The 15,462-nt window shown below is 42.0% G+C and overlaps 1 protein-coding gene across 2 annotated transcripts in view; it reads right to left on the bottom strand.

The window, feature by feature from the left end:
- Window positions 1-276: 276 nt before the first annotated feature.
- Window positions 277-15,462, bottom strand: part of ABCD2 (ATP binding cassette subfamily D member 2) — a 42,880-nt gene continuing 27,694 nt past the window's right edge. For both annotated transcript variants that reach the window (XM_009086821.4, XM_030237883.2), the window contains exons 7-10: window positions 14,438-14,583; window positions 7,059-7,143; window positions 6,217-6,342; window positions 277-4,624 (exon numbers count right to left, since the gene is read on the bottom strand). In XM_009086821.4, the coding sequence (XP_009085069.1) occupies window positions 4,414-4,624; window positions 6,217-6,342; window positions 7,059-7,143; window positions 14,438-14,583 (568 nt within the window). In that variant the 3' untranslated portion in view covers window positions 277-4,413. The remainder of the gene's footprint in view (window positions 4,625-6,216; window positions 6,343-7,058; window positions 7,144-14,437; window positions 14,584-15,462) is intronic.

Raw genomic sequence — 15,462 nt, 5'->3', positions numbered from 1 at the left:
AAGCCCCTGCTTGGTGTAAAAGGTGGCAGCTCTTGTCACCTTCCTGTCATCGATCAGGCACACACCGAAGTGCGTAGCACGAAAAATGAGAAACCTCACAGCAGCCTTTGATGCCTGCCTGACCTAGGAATGAAATACTTGTTTTAACTTGAAAATGCACAGCATCCACCCCAGCTTTCCTGCTCCCTCACAGAGACAAGGGTTGGGAAAGGACTCCCAGAGCACATGCAGGCAGGTCCTGACTGCTTTGTGAATGACTCATAAGGAACACTAAACTGAAAGTAAATGCAACATGTTTTATTTGAGATTGGAATAAATTACAACTGTAAAGCATATTTTATTGCTTTATAAATTGTCTGCTCTTAAAAGGCATTAATATCAAACATAAACAAAACAAAGACACATTTGATTAACAGTTCACTTCTCCTAAGCTTCATGAACAGCTCAGTAGGGGGATTTCTTTATATGATTGGCTCAGAAATTTGACTTTGACATGCATTATCACCATTCATAAGTTTGAGTGGACTGTAGATGTGTTCATTTGCTTTAAGATATAATTTTCTCTAAAATATCCCATTTAATACCCAGTCCTTCATTCCCTACTCAAATACAAATGCCACTGCTTTTGAAAAATTTCTTTGAAACATATGTGGAGTTTTCTGTCCCTGCCGAAAGAGGACTTCCAAGTCCAAACCAGGAATGAGTCTGACCCCAAAACTAAGTAAAAAACAAAGTCCTTTCAGGTTAAAATGGTGAAATCCCACACACAAAAATTGTATCCTTTCATTCTGAACATTCTTGCAAAAACACTCTGCATTATCTGAACACACTGACGTGGAGAACTCGTATTTTTGCTGTACAGATACTACCTGCCCAAGGCAGGTATGAATTTTGCTCATCACCTGTGCTCTTCTAGGTGCAAACAGACCCAGGTAATCTATTCTGCCCTGAGCCCAGGGGAGTGAGAGGGTGCTCACAGGGCTGGGTGTGCTCAGCACTGGGCAGTACCCAGCCCTTAATGCACAGACACCATGACAGGGTCTGGCTAGCTCCAGATAGGTATGACAGGCAGAAAGGAGGCCATAAAGCCACTTCCTCAGCTTCCTGGGGAGCCATAGCTCCTCAACACCAAAAAGGGAATGAACATTCATAAGCAGCTCTCACTGCACCACAAGAAAGCTTCCACCAAGGTATCCTGTCCCACTCTGACCTTCTTGCACGGCCAGGGCCATGTGCTCCCCATGCTCTGGCTCCAGAACAGTGTCTCCATGAGCCATTCCTGAGCAGGGAGCATGCACCTCTGCTAGGCTGGGCCCAAAGCAGCACAAAATGAGCTGGACTATGCTCTGTAAATCTCTCCAGAAACAGAAACAGAGACTCCAGTCTCAACTAGCCCTTGGAGCAACACAGAAAGTTTGCAGAAAATACTGCCAGGGCAGCTTCTCTTCCTGCCACAAAACTAACTTGAAATATAATGAGGCCCTAGTAGAGAAATTCCTTCTAAACCCAGCTAGGTATCACTCAGAAAGTCCCTGTTTAGAGAAGTGATTCTTCTCATAGCAGCCTCTAATGTTTTTGCCATGCCTACAGGAACACAAACAGCTGAGTGAGATGCTAGAGTATTTTACACCACACAGCTGAATGGGAATGGTTGTCTATTACTGGATCCAAATAAATGTTGAACTTCAAAGAAAATACTATTAGATTGATCTGGGTCTGATTTTAGTTTTCATCAAAATTTCATAACATTGAAATTCATAACACCAAAATTTCAGTAACATATATAAATTTTGTTTGTTTTATGCATAATCTCATTAAAAAAAAAAAAAACAGCAAACAAACTTTCTTCTACTAAACATGGTTTCCTCATAAGAGATTTTTTTGTGCCATGAGGGACATCCAGCTTTGATCTCTGTAAGGCATATAGCAGATTTCAGGCGCTGCCCTTAATGGCTCCCAGAAAGTCAAACAGGGGGAGCAGAGCTCTGGTGGGATATCTGGAGCTGTGCCAAACTGGGCCAATTCTTCAGCACTTCTCACTATCCCACTCATTCAGGGAATGGATAACCCTGGTTAGTTCCCAGCCATATGTTAAAGTGCTTAATGGAGAGGTAGAGAGCAGCAATGCCCCTTCCTCTACCTCAGGTCCTGGCTTGGGAAAGGCTTGTGGAAAGGTGGCTTTGAGGCTGCCTTGTGCTAGCAGGATGCACTGCAGCTGAGACAAGGGTATGTGCATGGTGTGCCCTGATTCATCTCATCTTAGAGAAACATCAATCAGAAACCTGCGAGCTTTTACACTCATCAGTCATCTCAGTTATGCTCACTGAGAACAGATTCTTGGCTGACTTCTTTTTTTCCTTAGCAGTTATAAATTTTGCTTTGAAGATGAGAAAGGGGAAAGCTCACCTTCAGGGAGAGGGACAAGCACAGACATTTACAAATTAAAATGCATACACATGTCAGCCACCCCAGCAGTGACCTCCACCTGTGCTTTACGACACAACATCTTATTATCTTGAACCTTAATTTTTCTGCCCTTTCAAAGGTTCCTAGGAGCACTCCTTTCTATATCAGTGAGATGTCTCAGGGAGCTCTACAGAAAAAAACTGATGAAAGGAACCAGCTGTTGTCACCAGGGTAAATTACAAGGTTACATTCAAGCTACGGACACTGGAGGGAGCAGACTTGCTCCATTTTCTGGTGCAAATGCCATACCAAGCAGCTGAGCACATTGAGAAGGAATATGGGCTAGTGGTTAGTGCACTGGACTGGGATTTGGGAGATGGAGGTAATTCACCTTCCTCTTTTTCTTGAAGCAGTCAGAAAAAAAGAAACAGGTTATATTAGCATTAGGGTGCTCAAACATTTCCAGCTCAGCAAATGCCCCTAACATATTTGTCCTCTCCAAACAGCTCTTAGCAGTTTATGCACTGCCTCTCTCAAACTAAGAACAGACAGAAATCTTCTAAGGAAACACACACTTCTAGGGAAAAAAAAAAAACTAACAAACTTCAGGATTGCTACATCTTGGCTAAGGCTCATATGCCCATCTGCAAAGGTTCTTCCCCCTCCTGATCTTCACTCCTGAGCTGCCCCTTTGCAATGCACTTGCAGTCAGAGAGAACAGGACCTCCAAAATACATTCACATCTGTATTTCTAATTCTCCAGCTTTTGCATTCAGCAAGGCACTCAGACCAGCACTGTCTCAGGCAGTTCTGTTAAAGCACCTTCTGACTGACTGGGGATATGAACTGAAAAGCTGATGGGACAACCAGTGGGTGCATCTGAAATCAAGGCTGTTAACCAGTGCATTTGCTCACAGGGAGGACAATGTTTAGCCACTCCACCAAAATATGGCAGGTATATTCATTAGTGGTTACCAAATGCTCTAACTTTTCACAGACCTTTATAAGTGCTGAGCATTGCATTTGGCAGGACAGCCATGCCTGACAATTCAGCATATTGTTAGAAACTGCCATTTCCTTCTCCTACAGTCCTTCCCACCACAAAGTGTCTCACAGAACAAACAAGTGTCTATACTGTGATTATGCCAATGGAGGAACTGGGTCAGACATGGATGCCAGCTGGACTGGACCCATAAAGAAGATGAATGATTTAGTCAAGCCAAAACTAAGTCACTTGATGCCAGGCCCAGTGCTCCATCCACACCACCAGAGGTTACCGAGTAGGGGACATAAATAATCCCCTGAAGGAACTGATGCATCATGAAGGGCAAAGAGCCTCTGAAGCTATGTGTAATGGCATAAAGTGCAAGTATATTACATGTTTAGCTCTGTCCCTGCTTCTCTGTTATGAGGGCAGTGGGTTGCTCAGACAGTTGTCTTCTGGTCAGCCTACATCATTATCTCCTATGGAAAGGCATGTATACTATTCAGTAGTAGAAATCTTGTTTTACATGGGCTGAGAGAATGTTTCTTATACCCAAATGAGATTTTTGCATGCATCTGCATGCTCACCCAGACAGTGCCCCTGCTGTGCTCCATGCCTGAGTGTCATGCCCGGTTGCTCTGCGTAGCAGGCATGTCATACGCACACAGTGACCTGGTATAAGAGCACATTCTGCAGGCCCAGTCTCAGGCAAAAATTCACCTATAAAGCCTAAGAGTGTTGGTCGTTTCTTGCAGTGAATTGGGCTTTCACTAGGAATTAACATAAGCTTTAATGACTAATCTTACACTCTGTGCACTTGCTTATTTTCTTTTCACAGTTCAACCACTTTCCTCCCTAATACTAAAACACTGAAGTCTTACATAGCGTTCAAAGCATTATTTTCTGCTGGCTGTGTTTTGCTATGCTCTAAGCCTCTGACACAATGCATGCAAAGGATAACGGCTGAATTTGTAATGCTTTTAACTAAAAAAATACTTTTAAAAACATAAACCATAAATTATTTATTCTTCTTCGTCCATTGTTTTAAGCACTGAATCTTCTCCCAGGATTTTACACAGTTCATTGAGTCTCTGCTGCATTTTAGGAATTCCTGCAAGCTGGGATTCCAGTCTCTGTTTTTCCTCACTCAGTGACAAACGGATAGCGGTGTCCAACTGCTCGAAACGCCAGCCGCCTTGTCCATCAAACTGCAGCAAGTGAGTGTGGTACTTCCTGCAGCAGAAATTGAAACATTAGTCATGGCTCAGGGAACAGATGGTTCCTTCTTGCATGCAAATTTGGATGTATGAGTCTCTTTTCAAAGGTGCCACTAAGGAATTTGAGCTGTCCAGTTCTGGATCACTGGGTAAGACTCTTTTTTCAATGACTTGTCATGCCAGGACACTCTTTCATAAGGGATTTGGGTATTTCAAAGCCTGTCACCAGGACTGCCCCAGGCCAATAGTGAAATTCAGCAGGTGCCAGCTGGAAGCAACAACGCTGGTGTGAGCTCCCAGCAGGGGCAATCATTGCCTCTGCAGCCCACAGGGCCGGGCTCTGAGCCCCTCGCCTGCAGGGACGCTGGCTGGAGTGGGCAGCAGAGCCATGGAAGGTCCACCCATCACCTGCTGTCCCTCTTACTGCCTCCTCCTTAGAAACACTGTGGCTACAGTTGCCTTCACTACAACTTTATCAGATGCCTTTCTCCCCAGGAGCTAGAACAGCAGCATCAGACAAGGTTCATGTCTCCCTCAGGAATTATAGTCCCAGTTTTTTTTTATTTACTTCCCTTTCTGATAGATGTCTTATCTCCTTAGCAGCAAATACAGTGAGGCAGGCATGATGCACCTGATCCTACTGATAAAACTCAAATTGTTCAAATTACATCTCAGTTTGTTCCTCTGCATCTTATAAGGTTGGCTAAAGGTAAGTTTATTCCTAAAACATGGTTCAGTTTGCAAGGGGACAAAATAAAAAAGTCTGTATAGGAGTCACAGATCTTTCAGTGAGTATCAGGGTGTGTGCATTGAAAATATTCAAAGGTGTACATGTTGAATTTGTCAGGACCTGACAAAACATTTTTCAGGAGGTGCCAGAGGAAGGGCACAGAGTTCCCTCAGAGGTGTTGGTGTGACTGTGTAATTTACCACTATAAATTACAGAAGGTAAAATGCATCATAAAACACTGACTGTAAATCTCATCCAGGGAATGTGAGAGTTTTAATAAACTCAATGGCTTATGACACAGGACTGAAAAGAGACTCATCTCCAGACTAATATTCACCACTTTTTGCATATTATCCTTTGTGATATCAAATGCTTAACCCATCCTTCTATTTTTCCACCACCAAACTCCCAAAACATCAAGAAGCTAAATGCTGCAGATAGAAGATACAATTGATAAAAAAAAAGACATAGTATTCCTATGGAAGAAGGAAGAATAGTTTAACCACTTGTCATGTTTCCCACCTTCTCCCTGCACTGGTAAACTCCTGCAGGACACCTCATGGATCTAGTCAGCTTTACAGAATAATCTGGTGATGCCTGTTGTGGCTGTGGCATACACTAATTAATTACCTGTTAGACATCTGCATATTAATAACTGAAACACATTAGAAAAATAAGAGGGATGAATAAATACCTTTCAAAGAATGAAAAAAATCCATGTTAAATTAATTTACATCACTATTGTTGTAGAAAACTTATCTTAGAAACTGCAGTAAATATTGACTAAACATCTGCCCCAGTAAAAAGAATAAAGGCCTATCCACTGCTGGTCAGAGAGCTAAAAGCAAGGACCATGATAAAGCCCTGAGTATACTTACCAAAGAGAAGGTCTGTGTGTTATGGAAAGCAGGGATATCCCAGCAGCTTTTGCAGCTTGGAATATCTTTCCTTCAACATCAATGCTTACAGCACTCGTACATTCATCCAGCAATGCATATTTTGGCCTTTTAAAAGTAGATAAAGAACATTACTCTAGGTTTTGGAGAGTACTCCCATGTACAAGGTTAATTGAAAGAACAACAGGAAGTAGAGAGCTATTTTTGCCAGACAGCTGTCTCTTATTTACAGCTGGAAGCTGGCTAGAAACAACACAAAGTTTCCATGCATTATTCAGGTGAAAAGACAACTTCCAGGAAAAATGGGGTTTATTTCCTGTTCCATTTGAGTACACAGTGATCTAACTTCTATGTCCTAGTCTGACCTAGTATTATTTTGTACTCATCAAGTTATGCAGCAGCTAAAGCAAACCTGAAGCTTCCTATCCACTGCTATGCAAGGACTGGGCTGCCTTTATGTGCCTGCAGTCTCCAAAACCAAAAAAGGTTAAGGAGCTGGGCTTTCAAACTCCAAGAGCTTCTTCCAACAGTCCATCACACTTCAGCAACATTTCTAAGAGAGAAGATGCTTGTGCCTGAGATGTTAAAGAAAGAAATATCTGAAAAGGGTAATGCTATGTTTCCAAAAGCAAAGCTTAAGAAGCATTATCCATACCAAAGACAGAGCTTGAATGAATAAACAACAGGATTTATGCAGGTCCTATGCTAGACAGTGGTGCATACTGGATGCAGATTATAGTCTACTACTGCTCAAACTGCAACAGGATCTGCAAAGCTCTTTCTCATTTTCAAATGCTTCTTAAGGAATGAACCCTAACACTTACTTGTGGTAAAACATCCGGGCCATGCCCATCCTTTGTTTTTCTCCTCCTGATAAGACATCTTTCCAATCCATGATAGCATCCCAGCCTTTAAAAAAAAAAAGAAAACAAAATGAGTCAGGACAATATAAGTTTATGTAAGAAATGCAGCTTCACTTGCAGCACCTCTGCAATCTGTAACCAGAATCATAAAGAGCATTTCAACTGCAGGAGAGACAGCTCAGACTACTGAATCACATCTCCTGAAATACCTCCATGCCTATCCACTGGCAATCAACTGGAAAAATGTCCTTATATCATGACAAATTTGAAAGTGGAATTTTTTGGTCATATAGATATTGTCAAAAAACTTTACTTACCATCTCTTTGAAAAAAACTCTTTGACCTGTATATAACTAGTAATTTTATTCTGTCATACTTGTTTCATGGAACAATTCTCTATTTTTTCTTGAAAGGTATGAGTGGAAATTTAAAAGCAAAGTAAAATAAATAAAGTGTAGAAAATAAAGAGCAGTGTCAGACAGCACTCACTACTATAGGCAAAGAAAACTGTCAACAAACCCAACAGAAACACAGCTGCAGACAAAGGGATGTATCTGTAAGCACAGACAGGCAGCAAAACTGCAGACAGGCAGGAGAATCTTTTATAAAAATTTTCTACTACCTTGTATTTAAAAATAACCCACAACTACTATAACATGGGGTATCCTTATTTAATATTCTGCATGGTCTCTAACTGATTTATTTCTTTATCACTTTCAGGTACATGCAACAGAAGCATGAGGCATTTTATCTGTGATCTTACAGCAGACTGGTGTTCTTTGAGTACTTGAGCATGATTAATTCCTCCTACAGAAAAAATTTAAGTAACAAATTGCCTTACTGAAAATAAGTTTTCAGTCAAATAATCCAGATGGATAGAGCAGCAAAATAGATGAGTTTTCAAAAAAAACAGTGTGGATGTAGCAAAAAAATCTGATAAGACATTTTTCTCAACAGATCATCTCTTCATGAGGCAAGCAGCTGAAGTGGGGCTGAGAGGAAGAGAACATTTTTTCAGATCAGCCCCAGAAATACTGTAACTAAAAATTTAAAAACACAGTCAAAAGCCCTTTTCTGCCACTGCCAAACTTAAAATAAGTACTTGCCAGAAAAGACTATAAATGGGACAAAGCAAGGAGGGCGGGCTGTTTTATTTCTGATACCTGAACAAATATGAGACAATGGGGCTTGTGAAGGTGCAGGAGGCTTGGTACTGCTCTGCCTGTGCTTGGTGCTATACCAGGGCTTGGCAGGACTGAAGCAAACATCAGTGAAACATCTGATGGGGGGCTGTGTGACCAAAACCAATAATTGATCATGACAGAGACTAAATTTCAAGATTTTGCTCTACACAAAATTAGAAAATATAATGTAATGATTTTTAAAGAAATATTTATAAAGTTAGATTCAAAATACAGGCATATGCAAGAAAGACATCACCTTTAGTAATCCTATAGTTTTTCCCAATTTTCCTTCCATTCTTGTTTAAGGATGCCAGTGGGTACCCTCCCAGGAACACATAAATTGCTTTCTCTCAGCAGGCTCCAAGAAAGATGAAGTTGTGTAGTGATTACCTGAATCACCATTTGGATTTACTCTGGTAAAGGGAACAGGCTGCAATTGCTGAGCAGTCCCAGTGCTGGGACCTCACAGAGAGCTGGAGTGCTCTTCCACCAACATCCTGAGTTGCAAAAAGCACTGTAAAACACCTGGAGCACTCCCTTTTGGCAAAGGGCTCTGGCAAGAGATGGGAATGATTCTTCACAAAAGCCACAGAAACAACTATGCTTCTAAAGACAACATTCAAGGTGCTGCTTATGCTCTGTTATTTTAAAGCTGAGAATACAGACAAGCTTCAGAACCTGGTTCTGAGCTGGGGTGTGGGTTGGTGTGCATGTGTGCACTTGTGCCTGGGGGAGCAGTGCCTGTGTTCATAGCTTCTTCCTGATCAGCTGGTTTATAAAGGCTTATTAAAAGACAAAAAGGGAGTGAAGTTCAAAAAGAAGCATCCTCTTGTCAGCAAAATAATTATATTATTTACTCTAAAGGTGTAAGATTTAACCTTCATTTACCAGGATACAATGGTCATCTCTGTGGTTACTTCAACTTACATTATAACTGAGTATGACATGTGCATCTTGTCTCTTCCTGCCTAGCACCCTCCCTGAACTCTCCTATTTTCCACTTGGAATGCCTCGAACAACAGATAAGGAAGTGTGCAATTTTATATTATCCCTTTAAAAAACTCTTTTCTAATGTCTAAATAATTTCATCTGAATACTTAGGCATTGTAACTCACACTAAACTGACTCCCCTCTGTCTGTGAACAATAGTGCACCTACTTGTCTCCTGTTTCTTCCTGCTGACATGGCACAGGTCAGTGAAGGTACTTAAGTATTCTGGAAATAACAGCCAAGTCAGTGGCTTAGGTCACCCATAACTACATCCACTTCAGAAATGAAGATATGAAATGGCTCACCCATGAATGCAGCACAAATCTCTCAGTAAGTGCAAGCACAATCCTGGCTTTCAGAGTCCAAATTCCCAGCCCACCTTCTTGTTACGGCTTTTGCAGCCAGTAAGACAAAGAGCACGTTTAATGTGCTGGGGCACAGTAACAGCAGCAGAAATACATACAGCTGCCTGCAAAAACTAGTGATAGCCTCAGGATAGCAGCATTTCATTTTCTTGCATGGCTTCTTTTATAATTCCTTTAATCTCAATTTTCTGAAGGAAAATGCAAGCTGTATTTGGCAAAACCCAAATGGGTTACTCCTGGGATCCACAGCCCTCTGCATCCTTCATCCTTGTGAACCCTTGCATTTTTATGCAAGAATGAGCATTCAGCTGCCATGAAAAGATAAGCCTAAAAGTTCCTTTTTCAGATCTACATTCCAAAGCACCTTATCAGACATGGACTGAAGGACAGAAGAAAGGCTAACACAGCAGATCACAGCCAGAGAGTCCACCCCTGCAGAGCTTTTGGGCATGGAAGCCCTTTTCACTGTTTATGTAAAGAGAGCCCAATGTTGTGCAGGATGAATATGCAAGGACAACCCGGAGCTGAGCAAGGAACAAAGAGACCATGGACTGCATGAGCCCCAGCTCAGTATGACACTGCAGGGATTTGTGTCTCTGGATTTCAGAGCCACTGGAAAAGCTAGCACAGCTCTCCAGAGTTCCTGCTGGTACCAGTAACAAAAGCAAATCCAGGGCTAAAGAGATGATGTGAAATAATCTCAGAGAGAGGAAATGGGCTGGTCTGTCTGTTTATACATGGCCTAGCACAAAAGCTCCCTGGACAACACCCAAAGATATGACAAATGCACAAAATAATGAGGAATAATTATAATCTGGGGTGCTGAGAAACCATAAACAGGTTGAACTTGCTCAGTAATGTCATCAGCCCCAACCGGACAGGCCCAGTCACGCGTGCACGGCGCAGCTCCACAGCCTCATGGCTCCTCTGGTGTGACAGGCTGTCAGCAGCCTAGGGCTGCCTCTCCACTGACACTTGTTAAATATTCACAGATTTTCAAAGCAGGTCAGAAGGAACTACTTTATGTGTATGTACTGCATATCTGCATGCTTTTAGCCCCCATTTCTGGACATGCTTTTTCACACACGCTGAATACAACCTTCATTTTGTATGAAATTATGGCTCTGGTAGAGCTAACAACTTTACAGGTGTTGATGGGGGCACCTTACGGATAATAAAAAGGTAAGTAACAAAACAGCATTTGTCTAATATCCAGGTGGTGAGAAAAACATTAGTGTGGACCACAGTGGAAAGGGAGCTCTGCCTCCAGCAGCAAGGGGGGCTACTGCCAACAGTCGCTGCACTGGGTTCTTCGAGGGCTTGGGCTCAGGAGCATCCAGAACAGTGGTGCTGGGAAGGGGATTGTTGTTTTGGTGATTTGATGTATTCTGTTTATACCAACTGAAAAATGTTTCATGAGGGTAACACAGAAGCTAAATGCCAAATTGGGCTATTTATTTTACTTCCTTCTAACTGGATGTCCCAGATTGCAGGCAAGATGTATTCTATTTGCCATCTGTGTGGCAGCTGTCTTTTGTCAAGTGGGCAGTTTTCCTTATCTCTTCCACAACCAATCCTCCCTCTGGGGAGACACCTGCTGATAACAGGCTATTGAATGTCACTGCATGACTGACAAGAACTACAGCATCCCACTAGGAGATGTTCCGCCCAGAGGGAGGAGCCAAGCATTCCTACCTGGATATACTCTGGAGATTCTGGAATACCAGCACAGCTTCTCCACTGGATTTCCCAGAGGAACAGCTGCCTCTTCCACTGAATCTTCAGAGGAAGACTACACCCTCTCTACAGGATCCCTGCTCCAGCAGAACCACACCTGACAACTCCAGGAGGACTGCAGCCACGTTTTCAATTGGACTGCTACCAACACCCTGACCAACAGGGTGTCAGGCTGAGTTCTGACTCTGTCAGTGTTGTTTTGGTTTACTGCATGGTTTATTTTATCTTTTTATTTGCTTCCCTAATAAAGAACTGTTATTCCTGCTCCCAATTTTTTTGCCTGAGACCCCCTTAATTTAAAATTTATAGCAATTTGGAGGGAGGGGGTTTACATTTTCCATTTCAGGGGAGGCTCCTGCCTTCCTTAGCAGACACCTATCTGTTGAAACCAAGACACTGGGTCAAACCTTAATGGAAGAAAAAGAGAGTAATATCTGTCCAGCAACAGAAATTCTGGCAGCAACAGAAATTCTGGAAATTCTGCCAGCAACAGAAACAACATCAGACACAATACCTGGAATGTAGTGCTCCCTGTGCAGTTGCAATGTGGAAGTAATTCAGCTAAAAACAATAACGTCATTCCAGTACAAATAATTTGAGTCAAAGTTGTGCACCTCTGGCTTTATCTGGTGTTTTCATAACTGCCCACAAGGAGCAGAACACCAAACTGCAAAGTATCAGATTATACACACATGACATTTGTGATCAGTTAAAGCACAAGAGGTTTATATGAGATTTTTCACTATTTCAGAAAAAAAATCTTCAATTTTTAATAAAAATATTTTAGTTTAAAAATACGATTTTAAGCAAAATAAAATAAAAATTTAAATTAAAAATATTAGTATAAACAAAAGCTTTCAACTGCTCACTTTCAGCAAGTATTTCTGTCTTGCTGGTTCAAAAAACCCCAAAACACAAGTCTTTATCCCAGACCAGGGCAGCTTTAAAAAATATCTAAGCATATCAAATCCATGTCACAGATGGATTTGACATGTCCAATCATATTCACAGATGGATTTGACATGTCAAATCATATGTCACAGATTTCCTCTCCGCCCCTACCTTGGCACTTGTCTCCTGTAAATGCCCAAGAAGAAAAGGGAACAAGCAAGTATATTATGGTCCTAAAAACTTTCTGGTATGTGCTAATCTCTCTCCCTGTTTTCCGGCTTTGCCCACTTCTGTCGCTTTAGATCACAAAGCTCCTAAGACACGTTTTTTCCCAAGATTTGTTTGTGCAAAGTTCTGCACAGTCTGCCCTTATCCTGAGCTTCAATACAGCACCAGTGAACATTAACAGTGTCCTCTAGCCTTTGTAATAGTTGTGCCTGTTGTGCATGTGCAGTCAGACAGGCAGAAGAGCAAGAACAGGGTCAGCAATAAATACTTTCATTGGCACGGAAAGCAGCATGAGGCAGACCCAAACCTGGGGTTTCAGTGACTGTAGCCAGACTGTAGCTGTCTTGGACATGGGGCACAGTGACTGTCCCATCAGCAGTTACACACTCCAGCTGCAGGGTCAGAAACCACAACCATGTGCACTCACAGACTGCTGGGGGGGTGGCTTTGGCCAAGGGTCTCGTGTTAGGCAGTCCAACCACAAGCACACAGTGAATGCACACACTCCACGGTGACTTCTTACCACTGACAATTTGACTGCTTCTCCTTTTCCAGCTGCCCATTCCAACATTCCTGCTTGTTCTTCTGCAATCTGAGCACCTCACTTAGCAAAGTAAGTGACTCAGGAATACTAACAGGAATAGTTGTAGTGTCAGTGTAGGAAGGAGAGGCCTTCTCTGCAATTGCTCTGGTCACTGCGCTTAGCTCTGCCTACTTTTTCTTGTGTTATAGGATCAGATTTTAATAACATGAATCAGAATAATGGTAGATTCTTATTTTCTATTGCAACAGTCATTATTACATTCTTATTCTTATTACATTACAAAGAAGCATTAACCCATGATGAAGAAATATATTTAGATATGCAATTGCTGTTGTAAATGATTACTGCTTCCCACTCTAAAATGTGCAGAAAAGACTCTGAAGTATCTACACATACTTTAGGAAAAAAAGACAGCTTCTGCCTCTTTACAGAACAACAGGCTGCCATCCAGGAATGGCAATTTAGACATTGTCTTGGGATTCCCAGTGGCTGAAGCACTACTCTGTGTTGTCAGAAAAATCCTGAGACTCACCAAGCACACACAAGGCAAAGTACCTGATCAAAACCAGCATTGACAGCTGGCAGAGAAATGCAGGGTACATTCAGCACACCCCCTTAAAGGCGTCTGAAGATCCTTTTTCTTCTCTCTAAATGTTACCAACTTTGTCCTATGTCTGTTTTAAAAGCATAATGATGGGGAGGAAATTGAAATTAAAGATAGGTGTCTGACAGGAACAAAAGGATAAAAATTATTGCTGTGCTTGGAGGGAAAAAAGCCATGATATGCTCCAGTTCCTCAGATACAAAAGAAGACTTTAGCATCTTGACATTTATAGTGCCAGTATATCTATACACACTGTCTCCAACTCTGAGAACAAACAACGCTGAGAACACACAGCAACTGAAACAGCAAGCAGTGGATGGCAACATTCTACTGCCAGCCAGCCTTGCTTGGTTATTTTTAACTTGCTCACTCTGGTGGGGTGGTCTTAGACACCCCTTTTCAAGGCACATAGTTCTGCTGATCCCACAACCTAGGGAGGTGAAAGCAGATCTGACTCTCTCATTTACATGCTTTCAACTTGATGGAGACAATTACAATGTTTTAAGACAGTTTTTATGAAACTCAAGGAAGGTAAGTGATCCCACAATACCAGGAAAAGACTGGCCATCACAAGACAGTGAGGATCTTCAGCTTGGGCATGGCTTTACTAGGAAGGGGAGGAGCATTCAGCTCTTCTCCCTCTGTTAACATCAGGAATGACAGCCATGTGTCTGTGTAGCTCCCACAACCACAAAGGTCTGAATCCAGTTTTGCCAGTTCAGTTAGTAAAGTTCAGTCACACTAAGACACACAAGGAATGGATTTTGTCAAGTTTTTAGCAAAAATATGCAGTTTACCTCCTTCTCTTTGAACTATGTGGTACAGATGAACCATATGCAGAATAGACTCCAGATCTTCATCTTGGTAGCCTTTCTCATGCATGTCTTCCACTGAATCTGGATAGATGACTTGATCCCGTAGTGTTCCAATGGACATGTAGGGCCTGAGGAACAATATAGGGAAACGGGTAATCTGAGGATGGCTTCAGGTGAGCACATCTGGCTGATGCTCCATGAACAGGGTGTAAGGCTTTAAAAATTACACTGCTAAAACTGGATTTATCCAGCGGGTGCATTGTGGGTGAACATTTTTCTAAACTTACCTTAGGGACAATATATTGTTTCCATAACAGTTGATTACACGGTAACAACAAGGGTAGTGTTAGCATGGAAACACAATGATAGATTAGGCAGAATAAATACCCACTTCATAGTCCATTTGGAATGGTTTCACTTGGAATCAGCAGAGCTATCCTGTATTCAAGGTTTGGTACTCTTAGGAGATTTAGAAATTGATTTAAACACACACATGTTAAAATCAAGTTGTAACAAAAACATTGCAGCTCTAACTGGTAAAGAATTCCACAGTGTAGCAGGAGACACACAAGTCAGACAAGAGAGCACTGAAAACCTTTGCCCTGAAACCCTTCTCTCTCTATTATTCTGAAGTGCAGAATTTGAATTGGGCATAACTTAGCTGGCTCTAGAAGCCAGTGTACCACCTCTGAATTGCAAAGCAGCACACATTAAATGGGCTGGTCACCTTAAACCTCCCAGCACCAGCCTCCCTTTGCCAAGTACAAAGCTATGTGGTATGTGAAGCAGCTTCTTAATCACCATATTTCCAGACCAGGTAATATCATCTGTCTTACTTAAACAAGCTGTCTCCAGTTTGAAGCCAGAGTCCCCAGTCATGGCTAGGGAATGGCTATGGCCAATTGCCACAATGTCAAGAGCCTCTGGCACTGCCCAGGACCCCAAAATCCTCCTAGGCTCAAAACAAGAAAACTGAAAGAATAGTTTCACAGCTCTGTTAAAGATAT

Source organism: Serinus canaria, chromosome 1A (assembly GCF_022539315.1).
Source record: "Serinus canaria isolate serCan28SL12 chromosome 1A, serCan2020, whole genome shotgun sequence".
Classification (NCBI taxonomy): domain Eukaryota; kingdom Metazoa; phylum Chordata; class Aves; order Passeriformes; family Fringillidae; genus Serinus; species Serinus canaria.
The sequence above is the reverse complement of the archived record's forward strand: the minus strand, read 5'-3'. Positions and strand labels throughout refer to the sequence as shown.